Source organism: Haliotis asinina, chromosome 7 (genome assembly GCF_037392515.1).
Source record: "Haliotis asinina isolate JCU_RB_2024 chromosome 7, JCU_Hal_asi_v2, whole genome shotgun sequence".
Lineage (NCBI taxonomy): Eukaryota > Metazoa > Mollusca > Gastropoda > Lepetellida > Haliotidae > Haliotis > Haliotis asinina.
Window position 1 is genome coordinate 61,391,133 of NC_090286.1, and position 14,831 is coordinate 61,405,963.

Sequence of the window (14,831 nt, forward strand, 5' to 3'; positions counted from 1 at the left end):
TCATTTCTGTAGATACTTGTGTGTAGTCAGACAGCTAACGTCCTGTGTGGGTTTTGAAAGTGGGATCATGTGGCAGGGGGGATTATGACAGGTTCTGTCAACACAACTACATCGTGAATTAGAATTTGGAGATTAAACCAGTAACACAACTGTCACCTCATTGTGCAACATTTGCATATTTTAGCGTAATATTATATGTTTTAAAAGCGTGGGCAGAGTTTTATGGTAATGGATGTTGAGTTTGGGCTGTACATTTGGAAGTTGTATCAGATTTACAAATAAATCTGATGGAGACCTCTCGTCCCCCTCAGGGTGCTGCTGTTTATCTTGTAATTGTTGGTTAGTGATTGACACGGAGTTCTTGGAATGGGGCCGTTAAAAAGTACATTCCCCAAATGGGATTGGCCGTACTTACTGCCACAAGAGATCCTGCAACAGTTCAGGTAGCAGCTTCTGTCAGACAAGTTTGGCATCAATCTGTATCACCAGACTTTCATATCTGACACTTTAGTAGTACTGAATGAATTAACTCTGGACACAAAAGAATTATTTTTCTCTTTAAGAAATTCTGTACAGTAAGCTGGCGTATCTGTGAAGTGCTCTTGCAATCAGCCTTTCTTATTGTGTATTTAAAGAGTTAAAAATCCATGATATATCTGTAGTGTAACTGTAGTATGACATGTGTGGTTAATGCGTGGTTTCATACCTGTGGTTTAATGGGTGCTTTGAGGCTGTGGTTAAATCTTTTGGTTTGACACTTGAGACTGTGAGGTTAACCACTCTTGAGTAGGATGGGTTTTAATGGAATCAAGTGTGTTCCTCAGAAAGGGGCCCCGTGAGACACAGCTCATTACTTGTGAGTGGATCTGGTTAGAGAGTATCTGTGGTTGCAGTTGGTCAGGAAGGTTGGGATGGTATCACTGTATAGTTAGTGCACATGTCTGGCTCTTCCATGGAGCTGTTCAGAGAACTAGCTGCCATTTTGACTTAATTGTGTAACAACAATTAGTAAATGTATCAATACCAAGATACCTATATAATAGGACATTTGGGTATTCAGTCTCTATGTCTATTAATTGTGAAAAAGATAATACTTGGAACTCTTTTGCCTGGACGGTTTCTCTGTAGACTGTACGAATGGAGGATGAAGAGGCACAGACTGGGTGTGGGTCCAATTCTACAGGAAAAGGTGTCTTCAAACCAGCTATACATTTGTTGAAAGCATACAGTGTTCAAGTGGTCTTGAGTTACACATGACCAGGTACCCTCCAGCTGGATGTCATGACAACCTCCTCGTCATGGGTGTGCTCGTATTGGGTCATGATAATACCTGGCTTTGTAGCTAATGAGGGTTCAGCCTAAATGCCCATGTTTGCCTGTATATACCAATATCAGATTGTGGCCTGTAGGAAATGTCAAGGTCCTGGTACAGATCCTATTCATTGCAGTGAGGGAGAAGCCATGTTTGGATAGTAGGCCTAGAATAGAAAGAGTCAAGACACAAATAGCAGCACTTTCCCAAATCGACATTGTTGTTGGTCGATTGGCATATAATTGCCTTCTTCAAGCATTTGCTGGGACCCAGTGATGTATGTTCATTAGGAGTTGTTACTTGGTAGCTTGCTAACACACAGGATTAGTTGCCCATTGTCATCCATTGTCTGTTCTGTTTTATGCTGCCCTTCACTTGCTTACAAAGTTTTTCTCAGCTCAGGATTTCATGTATAAATCCTTTTGAAGCGTTAAGAAAACTGTGATATTGAATTGAAATGTTACTGTTTAGACACAAATCTCATACCATATACATTGTAATCATTGGAAAAACAGAACGCCTAATATTTAAAACTGGTTTGATTCCACACATGGGTACAGTGTGTGAATCTCTCTTCTGGTGTACCCTGCCATGATATTGCTGGAAAATTGCTGAAGGCAGCATAGAACTATCCATAGTTACTCACTCACTCACTGAAGAAGTACAACAAACAAAATATAATTTATGGTTTCAGTAAGTATTTTCTATTCCCAGCCAGATGATGACAGGGTTCGCAATGGTCACAATTTGAATGTTTTAAACAAGAGATGTATCTATATATCGTTCCACATGTCTTTTAGAGACTTCATGAAATTGTTGACTTTCTTGAAAGTCAAATATCCTGGGGTGGGTTACACAATCTACCTAACCTACATAGGATGAAACTAATAGCTAAATACACTTACACTGGTGAGACTAGGTCTGGGTGTTATTGTGAAGAGACCTTGTTGGTGATACAGTATGGAGCTGGTCCACCCATTAAGGAGCTAACAGGTCATGAGTGAGATTAACACTGATGGTGAAGATGGACAAGTGACTCTGTAGGTCGTCAAGGGAAACTGTATAATCAATACTAATCACTGGAGCATAGAACTCCATGATGAAAAGAATTTCACTTTTATGTGAAACAGCTGAATCAGTGTTATTTATAGATGTTCACCAGTACAAACCAGTCATTGGTTTGATGATAGAGTTATAGCAGTGTGCTGGGTTGGATCTATTGGTCAGGTCATGTGCACTGGTTGTATTGTGATACAGCACATTCTGACACACAGCATCAGTGCAGCTAATTTATATTGTACTGGTATCTCCATCAGCTTCCAATGTAGTAAATCAGGTCAGTATATGTTGCTCCTGATGAATTTTGAAGCATCCAGTCTTTGCAACCTTTATACCTTGTCAGATGCCACACTCGAGACCAGAATATCCAATGATTCACATCCAGTCTGTGCAATTACAGAACAATGATATGCATTAACCAAGTCAACAAGTTGGACCATATGTTGGTGTTAGACATGTCTGATGACAAGCATTGTTTTGACAATGGCTAGACGTTATAGTTTGTTGGGATTATGGCATGAATATATTCACCATGTCTCTGATTTATCTCCATAGTAACAGCTGTCTCAAATAGGTACAAATGTAAATTTATCTTTAATGTTTCCTGTGTAAGGTACTGATGATGACTTTGAAAGAAAGACTCCTTCAGTTACAAACTGCGACTTGCCAGCTTGCCCATGTTAATCCTGTGAGTTCTATTATTAGCCTTGTCACCTTTCCTCTAGATTTATCTGACATGCAGTGATGAAACAGAACATGCTGTCAAGAGTACCAAACACCATTCAAAGCCAAGGGAAGACATAGAGTACATGGCATCACTACCATTGTCTGCAGTCACTGCAGGACCGACCAACTTACTTTCAACAACATTGAAAAGCTGGTCGTGAGCCATCACCTGGGGAAGGTATCGAGTAAATGGCATCACTACCATTGTCTGCAGTCTCTGCAGGACAGACCAACTTACTCTCAACACCACTCAACATTCTGTTGTGTACCATCAGCCGGGAAAGGTACAGAGTGTTCATGGCATCACTGCCATTGTCTGGAGTCAGTGCAGGACAATACTATGTCAAATACCTTAATGAAGTTCTGGCCAGGAATATACAATCTGAGTGAAACAAGCAAGGAAACACCTAAAAGTACAAGTGTTGCATTATTCTTTGCCAGGCTTCTTCCCAAGCTTTTTATTGGACTTGGTGAAAAAGTGGGAATAAATAGGCACACAACTTTCAAGTGGTGCTCCTTTATTTGTTTCACTCAGTATACTTTCATCTCTGTGTTTGACAAGATATTGCATGCATCAGACTCAGTTGCCATGATATTTGCTCCTTATTTACCTTATTTGATAGCAACCATATAGTGCAAAGAATATTTACATGATGTATACATCATCAACATAATGAACAATTAGTTGTAATTTATTTTTTGTGACATGTCTTAAAATCATAGTCTTTAGGGTCAAAATATTTTTTTTAAAAAAGAAATCTTCATTATGCCAACAGCAATAAACGATGTGATTCAACTATGTGGTTTTAAATATAGTTGTGCCCTGTCAGGATGTATTGACATTCACAGGTGAGCCTTCTAGCCTTCATTAGTGGTTACAGAATGATGCCTCGGGATGCCTTAATAATTACCCTCACTGCTCCACAGAGATGGGAGGTAAGAAAGGCAGCCTTATTCAGTTGTCCGACCAATGATGTAATTTGTGTGTGTTGCATTAGGTAAGATGGCTTATGGCTGCCTGTTAGATCTTCATTTTTGCTGGGCTTAGGCTGTTCTTTGTCTGTTGGGTTAGTGGAGCGTGAAATCATGAGGAGAGAACACAAGAGGGAAGAGGTTGCAGAAGGGGAGAGGGCACCATCGATTGATGAAGTCTTGATGACTTTATGGATATGCTTGATTTTAATGAGGGGCCATTGATCTTTCGGATAAAAAACCAACAACCAACAAATCCAGTTGCAAGTCGCTTCTTATGCAACTACAGGTTTTCCTTTAAGTGTTAGGATCTTTAATTCATTCTTTTCACAGCTTTACAAAAACCCGCCAAGTACTGTAATTCACATCTTTATTTTGAGAGTTTCATGTAATCAATACATGAAAATAAATTTTTGAAATTTGGTTATTGTTACATTGTCTGCTTTGTAGTTGTCACTTTATGATGAAGAAATACTTAGTCAATCTTCAACTGAAACATTCTGTTGATATTATCATCCCTTTGGGTAAACGTGCCATATCCCTCAAGGGAATATAGTCTATATCACCTGTGTGCACTGTGACCCGGCAGCAGCAGGACCTGGTGTCCATACCTCAAGCCTGCCTGTCTTACCGCCTTCTCCTGTCACCTGCATCAGAGGTCATGTGCTCCACCTAAATGTGCAAGCCTGACCTACTTCTTTACTGCTGTAGGCCAGCGGTGGTGACACCACTATATATAGTGCAACTGGAGGCGGAGCTAGCTGTCAATCACAACCAAGCTCCAGCCAGCAGACAGCCTCAGCCACAGGTTGGTGCAGTTGAAACTTAGCAGTGGAAGAGACAGCACACAATAGCAGCTGAAGGTGTTCAGCTTTATTCACTTCCAAACCAGTGTCACACTGTTAATCTTTGGCTTACCCAGAGTTGGGATGCCTAACTGGATTGTACGTCTTTGTATAGTTGCTAGTGTGTTATAGGGAGTTAAAGCCTGACTGTGTTATCTGGCGTGTGTCTGGCACATGGCCTGTTTCTAGTGTTCCGCTTGGCAACTGATACAGAAACTCTGTCACCGATCATTTCCCATGCCAGGAAACCAGTCACTGTGTTTCCCCACACAATCCATCTTCCATTCTGTGAGTTCCCATGGATTCTGGGTGCTCACTTAGGCTGGTTGTATCCCCCCATGACTACATGTTTCACCAGGTACGTACTACACCTTACTACAGTATCCATCATTCATGTCACAGTCAAAACATCACTTTTTGCATTCTGTAATTCTGACATCGACCATCATGGAATTGATGCGAGTCCAGCAACCCTTGCTCATACAGAAACCATCCGCACAAACGATAAACTCTATCCACTCCACCTGTACAACACATGTTTCAACATCAATGGAATACTAGAAACAGTAACACATGTCGAATAATGCTTGTACCATTTATTTGACATTCATCTGGATCTTGACTGAAAAATATCTAGCTACCATTGATGAGGAAATGTAGCAGATATTGGTCAGTTTCTGCACATCATGATGCTGTGCAGGTTGCTTGATGTCCCCTAGATGTAAAATGTGAAGAGATAGAGGAAGTGAATTTTACAGTCTTCATTCTGATGTGATTGTTAAAAAAGAAATGTCAGTCATAATGGTTACACTTGATTTAACTAGTATATGATCAATTTTAAAGTATTGGGGTGTTTTGTTGCATACTTCCTTCTTTAAGTACCTATTTTGGACAGAGTTGCTGGTTTACTGAAGTTGGTGATCTTCCTTCACATGTGCTCATAGCTCTTAGTTAACTGATTTTTTTATTTCTGGTTAACATGGCTAGAGAAAGTTATTTTGAAGGAATATCTATGACAGTGTCCTAATAATAATAATAATGTCTGTAATCTATCAATCTTGCTTTTAGTATCAGTGTCCCAAACCATAGCTTCTGAAACTGATAATAACATACCCTGTCTTTTTCGAAATTTGTAACTATTATTTCATGCTTTTGGCTTGGCACCACGCTGTCGTCTAGTTATATGTTGGACTACACATTGGGTGTCTGCTTCTGTATTTATCAGGGTCTCAAAACAAATCTGTTTGGGGGCGAAAAAAACCCAGCAAAATTATTACCACTATTGTTTTGCACCTAAATCAAATTCTGATAGCCACAGGACTATAACCACTTCTAGCCATAGTAGAAGCATGTAGACATAGTCAGATTGTATATTACTTAGTGTTGAAATAGGCTAGTGACCAACTTGTAGTTAGCCTGTGGGGAGGCCATGTGAGGGTGATAGCAACAGCTGTGGCAACAACTCCCTAGAAGTTGTATGCTTCATAATGCCATCAACCAAAAAAGTATAAAATCTTGTATTCTTGATAAAGTAGAGCAACACAGCACATGTAGGAATGTAGTAAAGAACCTCGACTCATTGGGGAGATATCCATGCGGGTGTGTGTGCGCGTGCGTGCGTGCATGCATGTGTGTGCATGAGAGAGAAAAGTAAGGTATGGTGTTGTTTCATGTTTTTCATTTCCTTCACAGTCGTATATGGATAACTAAATTGCAGGAGTTCACCATCTTGTTTTTGTTTTGCAGGAAATGGGCATTAAGGACGAATACCATCAAAAGTCCATCCTGGTGTGTATAGACGAGCTGTGTGGGCAGAACTCAGACACTGTAAGTGAGACGGACAACTCAGCCTATTTAACACAACTCTAGCCTAAACACTTCAACTAAAACTAAAGATTTAAAGCCCAATCCTAGCCAAGGTACAAAGACACAACCTGAACACAACCCTAGCCTAAGCACTAAGAAAAAACTATCCCAATCCAGGTCTAGGTACAAAGACATACCCGCAAATTAAATGCAACCCAGGCCAAGATACAAGCATAAGATGTAACCCCTCAAAGGAATATTTTTAACACATGAATAAACATCATGAAAAATGTAAACGCCGCACTCAGATGTGCTCTATTTCACTTGTGCGTATGTTTTCTTCTGAAATACTCCCAAGTTGTAGGCCAGTAGGCAAGTGATGATTTATAAATATGGACACAAGGGAGGAGTCCATTAAAACCTTGAATATGGATAGCTGCAACTTAAAGTATAGATTTAGCTAAGAAAGGAAAACAATAAAAAAAAAATGTTAGTTAATGTAATCAAGTTGATGAGAGTGTTTAGATGATGTGATCGCTGTAAGCAGTTGTGTCGTGTCATGTTGAGATAAATCTTCTTAAAATAATTCCAGTAAAAGGTTTATCAAGTCTGGCAGGCATCAGCCCATGATGGCATTTCCTCCATCTTGGCAACTTGACTCTGTTTTTCATTATTCTTCATTTAGCAGCTCACCTACCTTTGATTCTGCCAGGAATAAACTTTCAATAATGCATCTATTTTATGTCCCGAATTGTGTTGCATTTCATTCTCAAAATGACTATCTGCCTCAATTTGCAAACTGCCTGCTTTTTACTTTGAAAGTATGCCTCTGTTTTACTGCGCATCTTCTTTCTGAAGTCTTCCATTACCTGTGGTGGTGTTGAAGGCAGGTCAGGTCAAAGGTAACTTATAAGAGAGGGGGGTCATGTGGGAGCAGGGTCATTGGGGCAAACAGAGGCCAAGCAAGCCAAGCAGAACGCATTCATCAACCCAGTTTCTGGGCTGTCAGACTGAACGCCAGCTTGAAAGGCAAGAAAAGTCACCGCCAGAGTGCCTTGTGGTAACCAGCGTTGTTCCAATAAAGATCCGGCTGTTGCCGCAGATGATAAGCACAATCAAAAGCCACATACCAGACAACTGCTTATGACTATTTATCTCTTATCTAGCAGAAAATAATATAGAAAAAGGAAGCTGTACTTGAGATATCACAGCATTTTGATATATTTGTGAATATTTTTTATATTTTTATGTTGTGTGATGTGGTTATTTTGTAACACAAATCTGGAAAGGAGGGTGTGCAAGGTTATGAGGAGAGTTTAAATGTTTAAGATGTATTATTATGAAGGGATTTCAAGGATCAAGATGGCCTACACATGTGTCTAATATTCCATCAAATCACTTCAGTTTTATTTTTATGTAGAAAATATTCTTTTGAATAATTCTTAAGATAATTATTAATTTCATCATAAATAGTTACTTTTGAAATTTTTATATTGTTGGAAAATAAATGTGTAAAAGGAAATTACCAGAAATCATACATTTGTCCTCAATACAGAAATATTTTATTGACAGTATTTACAATCATGATGACAGGTGTCCCATTTGAGCCCATTAAACTTTTAGGTCATGAACTTGCGGTACTACAGAATTTGGGATGGCATTCTATAAAATATCACAGTTGAATAATGTCGTATTGTTATCTTATTATGGGCTTAAGTTCATTTAAGTCATGGTTTGTTATTGGTTTAAATACAGTCCAGAGTACTCCCTTCATCCAATGATAAACGTTCTTGTGGAAACTTCCTGAACAACTTTCATCACTTGAGGTCAATCAATATGAAATGCTACTGACTAACTTGAGTTTAGAAGACTTACAATGATTTGGTACAGAAATATGAAGGTGATACCAGGATCTTCTCTCTGTTAATATGAAGAACGCATATGTCTGAAATCTGATATTTGTTGGTTAATTGGGTTAAATCATTTGGAACCTATATTCAGTGATGCATCTTTAAACAGGACTTTGATTGTGGGCCATTCAGGAGTATACTGTAACTAGTTTTAAATGTCAAGTACTCCAGCCAACATGGAATGGCTAATTACTTTGTGATTTCAACTTGGAGTAGATGGGGGTAGGTCACAGAAAGCTCATGTTCCCTGGAGCAGTCTAGGTGGCGCTACAACAGGAAGTGACCTTACTCAAGTTGATGAAGAAAACGTCAGAGCAACTAAAACTAACTAGTTGAAGACGGAAGCCCCAGAAACGTGTGTGCTGTTAACATAGGCTCTTGTACCATGCAACCTCGGAGAATTACATGTAGAAGGGCTGTGTGGCTCTGTCGACGCCATGTAAGCTTTTACCGCTTACATTAACACGGTAGTTAAATACAGTTAAATTGGCCTGATGGGTGAGGTGTTTGCTTTTCACACTGACAACCCAGTTTGGATCCATCCAGTGTGAAGAATACCATCCTTGATTCCTTGGTGTGATGTGGGTGGTGAAAGTGGTTTTACATCTTACTTCATACGTCACTCCAGCTGTGCTTATGGACTGGATGTCACGGCAAAGATGTGTGTTCGATTTTCATAGAGTGAGGAGCCCATCCTTGTGGATTCCCCTTTCTAAAGGCTGCCTAAAAGTATTTTGCCTACATTTCTGAACTCTGTGTGTAGGAGATTCTGATGTTTTCCTCTTGTTTTCAGCAACCGTATGCCAGCAGTCTTCCACCTCCCAACCAGTGTGTTGACATGGAAGGTGAGTTTTCTTTCAAACACTTACTTTTTAGCCAGTGTGACTTCTCTTCAACTTTACATGCAACGGGAATCAAACTCTAACTTTCCTAGAACTGATTGTCAAAGTAAATTCATGATTTTAATGATTGACATCCTGTCAGTCTAAGGTCGACAGAATAGTCTTTCTGGCAGGAATGCTATTTGAATCCAGAGTTTACTAAACTTACTTGCTGTTAAGTTTCATTTGAATTATGTTCAGCCCAGATCAGTAATTTTGTGGATTTCTTGAGCTATGAAATATTGATCCCAGTACAACACAAAGGGTCAGTGGAGTTGTCATGTGACATACCAAAGACCTTGCTGTGATCACACATGTGAAGTGCAGGTTTTGTGAAGCTGTAATGTTACTACAAGTGGTGTAGACCTCTACTCAAAAGAAAACGACACTGTATAATCAGCTTAAATAATTGAACAGTTTCTTTCCAGTTTTTTACTGTGTTGTGGTTATCTTTTCCAGCTGATGCGTATTCTGCAGCATCCTCTGAACACCGGTTTGCGGAGTACAATTTCTCCTCCATGCAACGCTGCCATCTGTGTGATAAGTTCTTATACGGTCTTGTTCGACAGGGACTCCAGTGTAGAGGTATGATCTCCATGCAGTCTTTCTGCATCCACTATAAATATCACATATCTCAGAACAATTTCTGTTTATTCCATATTAAAAATATACATTCATTTCATGATTTATTATTTCAGTTTATTATTTCTGACTATTTAGAGTTAATGATTTTATATATATGTATGCCAGTTTTGTAAATGTCTTTGGTAAAAGTATGTATTTGATATCGCATGTAAGCTTTTATTGTTATTGCAGTAAGATATATATATATGTATCTGGCATGTCCACTAATGGCTGACTGCCTCCAGGATGACAATAGATTGGGTAAAGAGACAATGAGTTGATTGACTGTTTGTTGCCAGAGTGCGGTCTGTGTTGTCATCGGTTCTGCTCGGCACAGAGACCCACAGAGTGTAATGTGCCCAAACTGGAACAGCTGCGTAGACCCAGCTTCTGTCAGAGTAAGTTGCTATGCCTGTGTCGGTCATGTCACTGTTGAATTCTATATTGATTGCATCATTATACTTATGGACTCTTTATATTATATCCATGCATAATTTTGTAGCTGGTTAAATATTTCAATTCAAGTGCTGTCTGCAGTTTCTACTATGAGCTGGTACCCATTAAGTGGTTTTGTTGCATGATTGTATGCATGACATGGTTGTTGCAGACTCCGTGTTTGGGAATGAGCTGACAGAGGAGGTGACCAAGTCCCATCTATGTGTTCCCTGGGTTGTTGTCAAGTGTATTGAAGAGATTGAAAACTGGTGCCAAGACCACAGTAAGTACTCACCTACTGATGCATACTCCAGTCTGTACTTCAAAGTAATAGAGAGGCATGGCAGGAAAAACACAGCCGATCTTTGATTTGTAGGTGTAAGTCTGTAAATCTTGAAGTAATGAAGGATCTAATGAAAGTTTGGTTTGTCCTGAATCATTATTCTGCTGTTGACCATGTGTTGAGATTTTTAAGATGACACTTCTCAAGTCCACATCATTCTGTTTCAGAGTCTGAAGCATTAAGTGTGTACAGGATATCAGCCAAAACAGAAGACATCAACGAAGTGAAGGCAGTCTTCAACATTGGTAGGTCACTGCTCACTCTCAATTCAATAATTTGTGATAAATTAAAATCATAAAGTTGATTTTTCGAACACCTTTGAAATGTATTTATGGTGAAATATTTTTGATGTTGCAGGTGACACAAGCCAGCTGAATCTGTCATCCTACAATGTGCACTGCGTAGCAGGTGCCCTCAAGAAGTACCTGCGGGAACTGCCCAACCCAGTCATCCCAGTGGAGATGTACAGTGCCTTTATTGGGGCAGCAAGTGAGTGGTCACGCCTCCTTTGTATGTCTGTACCTGATTGTGTCTATATATTCATTCATTCATATGAAAGTCATGCAATCATACATACAATCAGTATTTACCAGAGGAAAGGACCAGGAGAACTCCAGAAATGTTGTTTCAGTGATGATATCTATAATGTTTACAGTATTCAGAATGTTTTGGACAAGTTCTTCATGTTTTAATTATGACCTAACCACTTGTTTCATGTTTCCTCAGAAAACAAAGTGGACATCATCAAGTCTCTTCTTGACTTGATTGAAGAACTGCCGCCTCCACACAAGTCAACACTTGCATACCTCATGGGGCACTTCTGTCGCTTGTGGCGCTTCCAGCATGAATCGGGTGTTGTGGATGGCCTTGACAAGTTGTCTCATGTCTTTTGTCACATCCTGCTCCGGCCACCATGGGAAAAGATCATGTGAGTACCTCTGTCAGTCATATGACACAAATGTCAGTTCAGCTTGTCGTACTAATGTCTAGCTATCTGAGGGCAATTTGACAAGATGTCATAACAATCTAGTTTTAGCTGATAGCTAACTTTTGGTTTAGGAAATGCAGTGCCAAATACTTAACTCATGCTGATTATATGTATTTTGTTATAGAGAGATTGTCGACAACACGAAGACACACATAGACATCTTTGAGGAGCTTCTGCGTAATGGAAGCTGGGGCGAGGTCATCCCCCCAATCCCATCACCCCCAGTGGTACCCCCACGTATTCGTCCGATGGAACACCCTGCAACTGTCATGTCACCTTTGACCCCAGAGGAGCGGGTGAAAGAGGCAGAATGGTACTGGGGTGACATCTCTCGGGAAGAAGTCAATGAGAAGCTGCGAGATACCCCAGACGGAACCTTCCTTGTCCGTGACTCAGCCACACCTGGAGACTACACACTAACATTGAGGTAAAGAGTAGTGTTTGGTATACCTACAGAGTACAATACCAGCTGTATTGTTTAGTGCCACGTTTCTACCCTTAACCCTTAACCCTTAACCCTTATCCTTATCCTTGCCCTAACCCTAAACTTTACTCTAACCCTACCCCTAAACATAAACCTTACCCTAACCAAAATTAAACTATTTAAAAGTTAGCAGAAGATATCTGCTATTTGGTAGCCTTACTAAATGTTAAATGTTGGTAAGGGCAGATCTTGAGCAAATACACCCTGACACTGACGTAAGGACATTTGTCACAGCCTTCTGGTCGAAATTTCACTTCTCGTTCCAATAACCGAGCATTAGGAACCAAACTGGACTGTTGCTCCTTTGTAATACACTGACCATTAGCACCATAGTAAACCCCTTCAGTCATTCGGTATATCAAATGTAAGATGATGCAGATCACTGCACTGATTTAGTGCCAATATTGCAGGAATGTTTCAACACGATGTGTGTTAAGTCCCACGAAGAATTAAATCATGTAACTATCTGATTACAGGAAAGGAGGCAGCAACAAGCTCATCAAGATCTACCATCGAGACAAGAAGTACGGGTTCGTAGAGCCCCTGGAGTTTAACTCTGTGGTGGACCTCATCCAGTACTACCAGAACACATCACTGGCCATCTACAACCGCACGCTGGACATCAAGCTGCTGCACCCCATCACACGTGGAATGGGCCCAGTGAGTACCCTACTCATTCATTCCTAGGTCATGTGCTCTCTCTGTGTCGCCCATGGAATGGGCCCAGTGAGTACCCTACTCGTTCATTCCTAGGTCATGTGCTCTCTCTGTGTCGCCCGTGGAACGGGCCCAGTGAGTACCCTACTTGTTCATTTCTAGGTCATGTGTCTCTCTGTGTCACAGCAGACGTGGGTGGTCTCCTTTTCCCTCGACCAATGATTCTGGGTTCAATTCCTGGTCAGCCCTGATTGGGTTTGTTAGATCATCAGCACAAGACCTGAGCTTGTGTCTCACCACTCCGAGAAACATCTGCGACCTGCATCACATTAAGCTTTCCCTCCACATTGACTGACAAGCTGTGATGTAACCTAACACTGTTGAATGCAGCATTGTACTCAACTCACTCTTTGTGTCCTATGTACGACAGGCAATCCCAAGTATTCTGATGGGGCGGTGGGGTAGTCTAGTGGTTAAAGTGTTCCCTTGTCACGCCGTAGACCCGGGATTGATTCCCCACATGGGTACAATGTGTGAAGCCCATTTTCTGGTGTCCCCTGCCATGATATTGCTGGAATGTTGCTAAAAGTGGCATATAACTAAACTCACTCACTAACTCATGTTGCACATATAAATGTAACATATTCACCAGTGACAATGTTTATATGCCTGTAATTGCTCTGCAGGAGGAAGATATGTCTGGATAACAGTATGACATGTCTGTGATTGTTTTCCAGGACAATGGTATGACCGAGGATGTAAGCAAAGAGGTTAACAACTTGATCCAGATTAACAAGGAATACCTCGAGAAGACGACATCCTATGACCGTCTTTATGAGCGCCACTCCAAGACAGCTCAAGAGCTTCAGATGAAACACCAGGCACTGGATGCCTTCAAGGAAACGCTGCTGGTCTTTGAGGAACAAATGGACTTGCATCGGAGATTTCATAAAGAGGCAGCTCCACACGAAATCCAAAAGTAAGTTTGAATCACTGTTTCCCAGTCTCTCAGATGCTCGTTGCAAACATGTTTAAATATATATAGGTTATTCATTATGTTATGAAAGTCAGTTAAGCTGTAATGCAAGATAAGCTTACAAGTAGAAAGTGGGTTGACTCCACAGTTCAGCATTCATCATATTTATTGACTCTGACGCTCACTCACTGCCTCACTCCACTGTGTGTGAATCATTCTCCAGCATCTCGTCTCTCAGCTTGATACAGGATATGCTTCATGTCTTCACCAGCTGGATGCATGTTATTGGGGCCCTGTAGCCTAGATAAATGCCTTGGTAACAGTGGATTGTTGTCAATCATTATTCATATAGCTGGAATATTTCTGAGTGTGGTTGTAAATAGAAAACAAATAGACAAACTGAATGACCTGAGGCTATATTTCTTGTGCAGGCTGCATGAGAACCTGGAGTTGCTGAAGTCAAGATGCCTGGGGATTCAGGAGAGTAAGAGTGGCTTGGAGGTGGACATTAACAGGAAGTCCAGTTACAATCGCTCACTTATTAGTGAAATGAACAGTTTGAAACCTGAAATAAAACGCTTGTATCGTCAACGAGAACAGCTTAAAAAGTGGCTCATTGATCGTGGCAAGCCTGCAGACTTCCTTGACAATCTGTTGGAGGGGAAGAAAGAAAGGTGAGAACTGACGCTTGTTTATCATCAAGAGTGTATTATCATAATCAAATGGTAAATTTTGTTACTCTCTGTAATTTTTGGTTTTGCATGTGATCTTGAAATTAAAGTGTCACTTATAATTTGACAAGTTTAATGACCT

At 40.4% G+C, this 14,831-nt stretch overlaps 2 protein-coding genes across 6 annotated transcripts in view; one reads left to right on the forward strand and one right to left on the reverse strand.

Moving 5' to 3' along the window:
• LOC137291711 (replication termination factor 2-like) overlaps positions 1-14,831 on the reverse strand; it is a 559,227-nt gene that overhangs the window by 324,805 nt on the left and 219,591 nt on the right. The window lies entirely within an intron of this gene.
• LOC137291705 (phosphatidylinositol 3-kinase regulatory subunit gamma-like) overlaps positions 1-14,831 on the forward strand; it is a 151,240-nt gene that overhangs the window by 133,801 nt on the left and 2,608 nt on the right. For all 5 annotated transcript variants that reach the window (XM_067823153.1, XM_067823152.1, XM_067823155.1 and 2 more), the window contains 12 exons: positions 6,661-6,741; positions 9,424-9,475; positions 9,971-10,096; positions 10,435-10,533; positions 10,743-10,853; positions 11,081-11,158; positions 11,271-11,402; positions 11,640-11,841; positions 12,026-12,328; positions 12,862-13,045; positions 13,780-14,021; positions 14,450-14,692. In XM_067823153.1, coding sequence (XP_067679254.1) covers positions 6,661-6,741; positions 9,424-9,475; positions 9,971-10,096; positions 10,435-10,533; positions 10,743-10,853; positions 11,081-11,158; positions 11,271-11,402; positions 11,640-11,841; positions 12,026-12,328; positions 12,862-13,045; positions 13,780-14,021; positions 14,450-14,692 — 1,853 coding nt within the window. The remainder of the gene's footprint in view (positions 1-6,660; positions 6,742-9,423; positions 9,476-9,970; positions 10,097-10,434; positions 10,534-10,742; positions 10,854-11,080; positions 11,159-11,270; positions 11,403-11,639; positions 11,842-12,025; positions 12,329-12,861; positions 13,046-13,779; positions 14,022-14,449; positions 14,693-14,831) is intronic.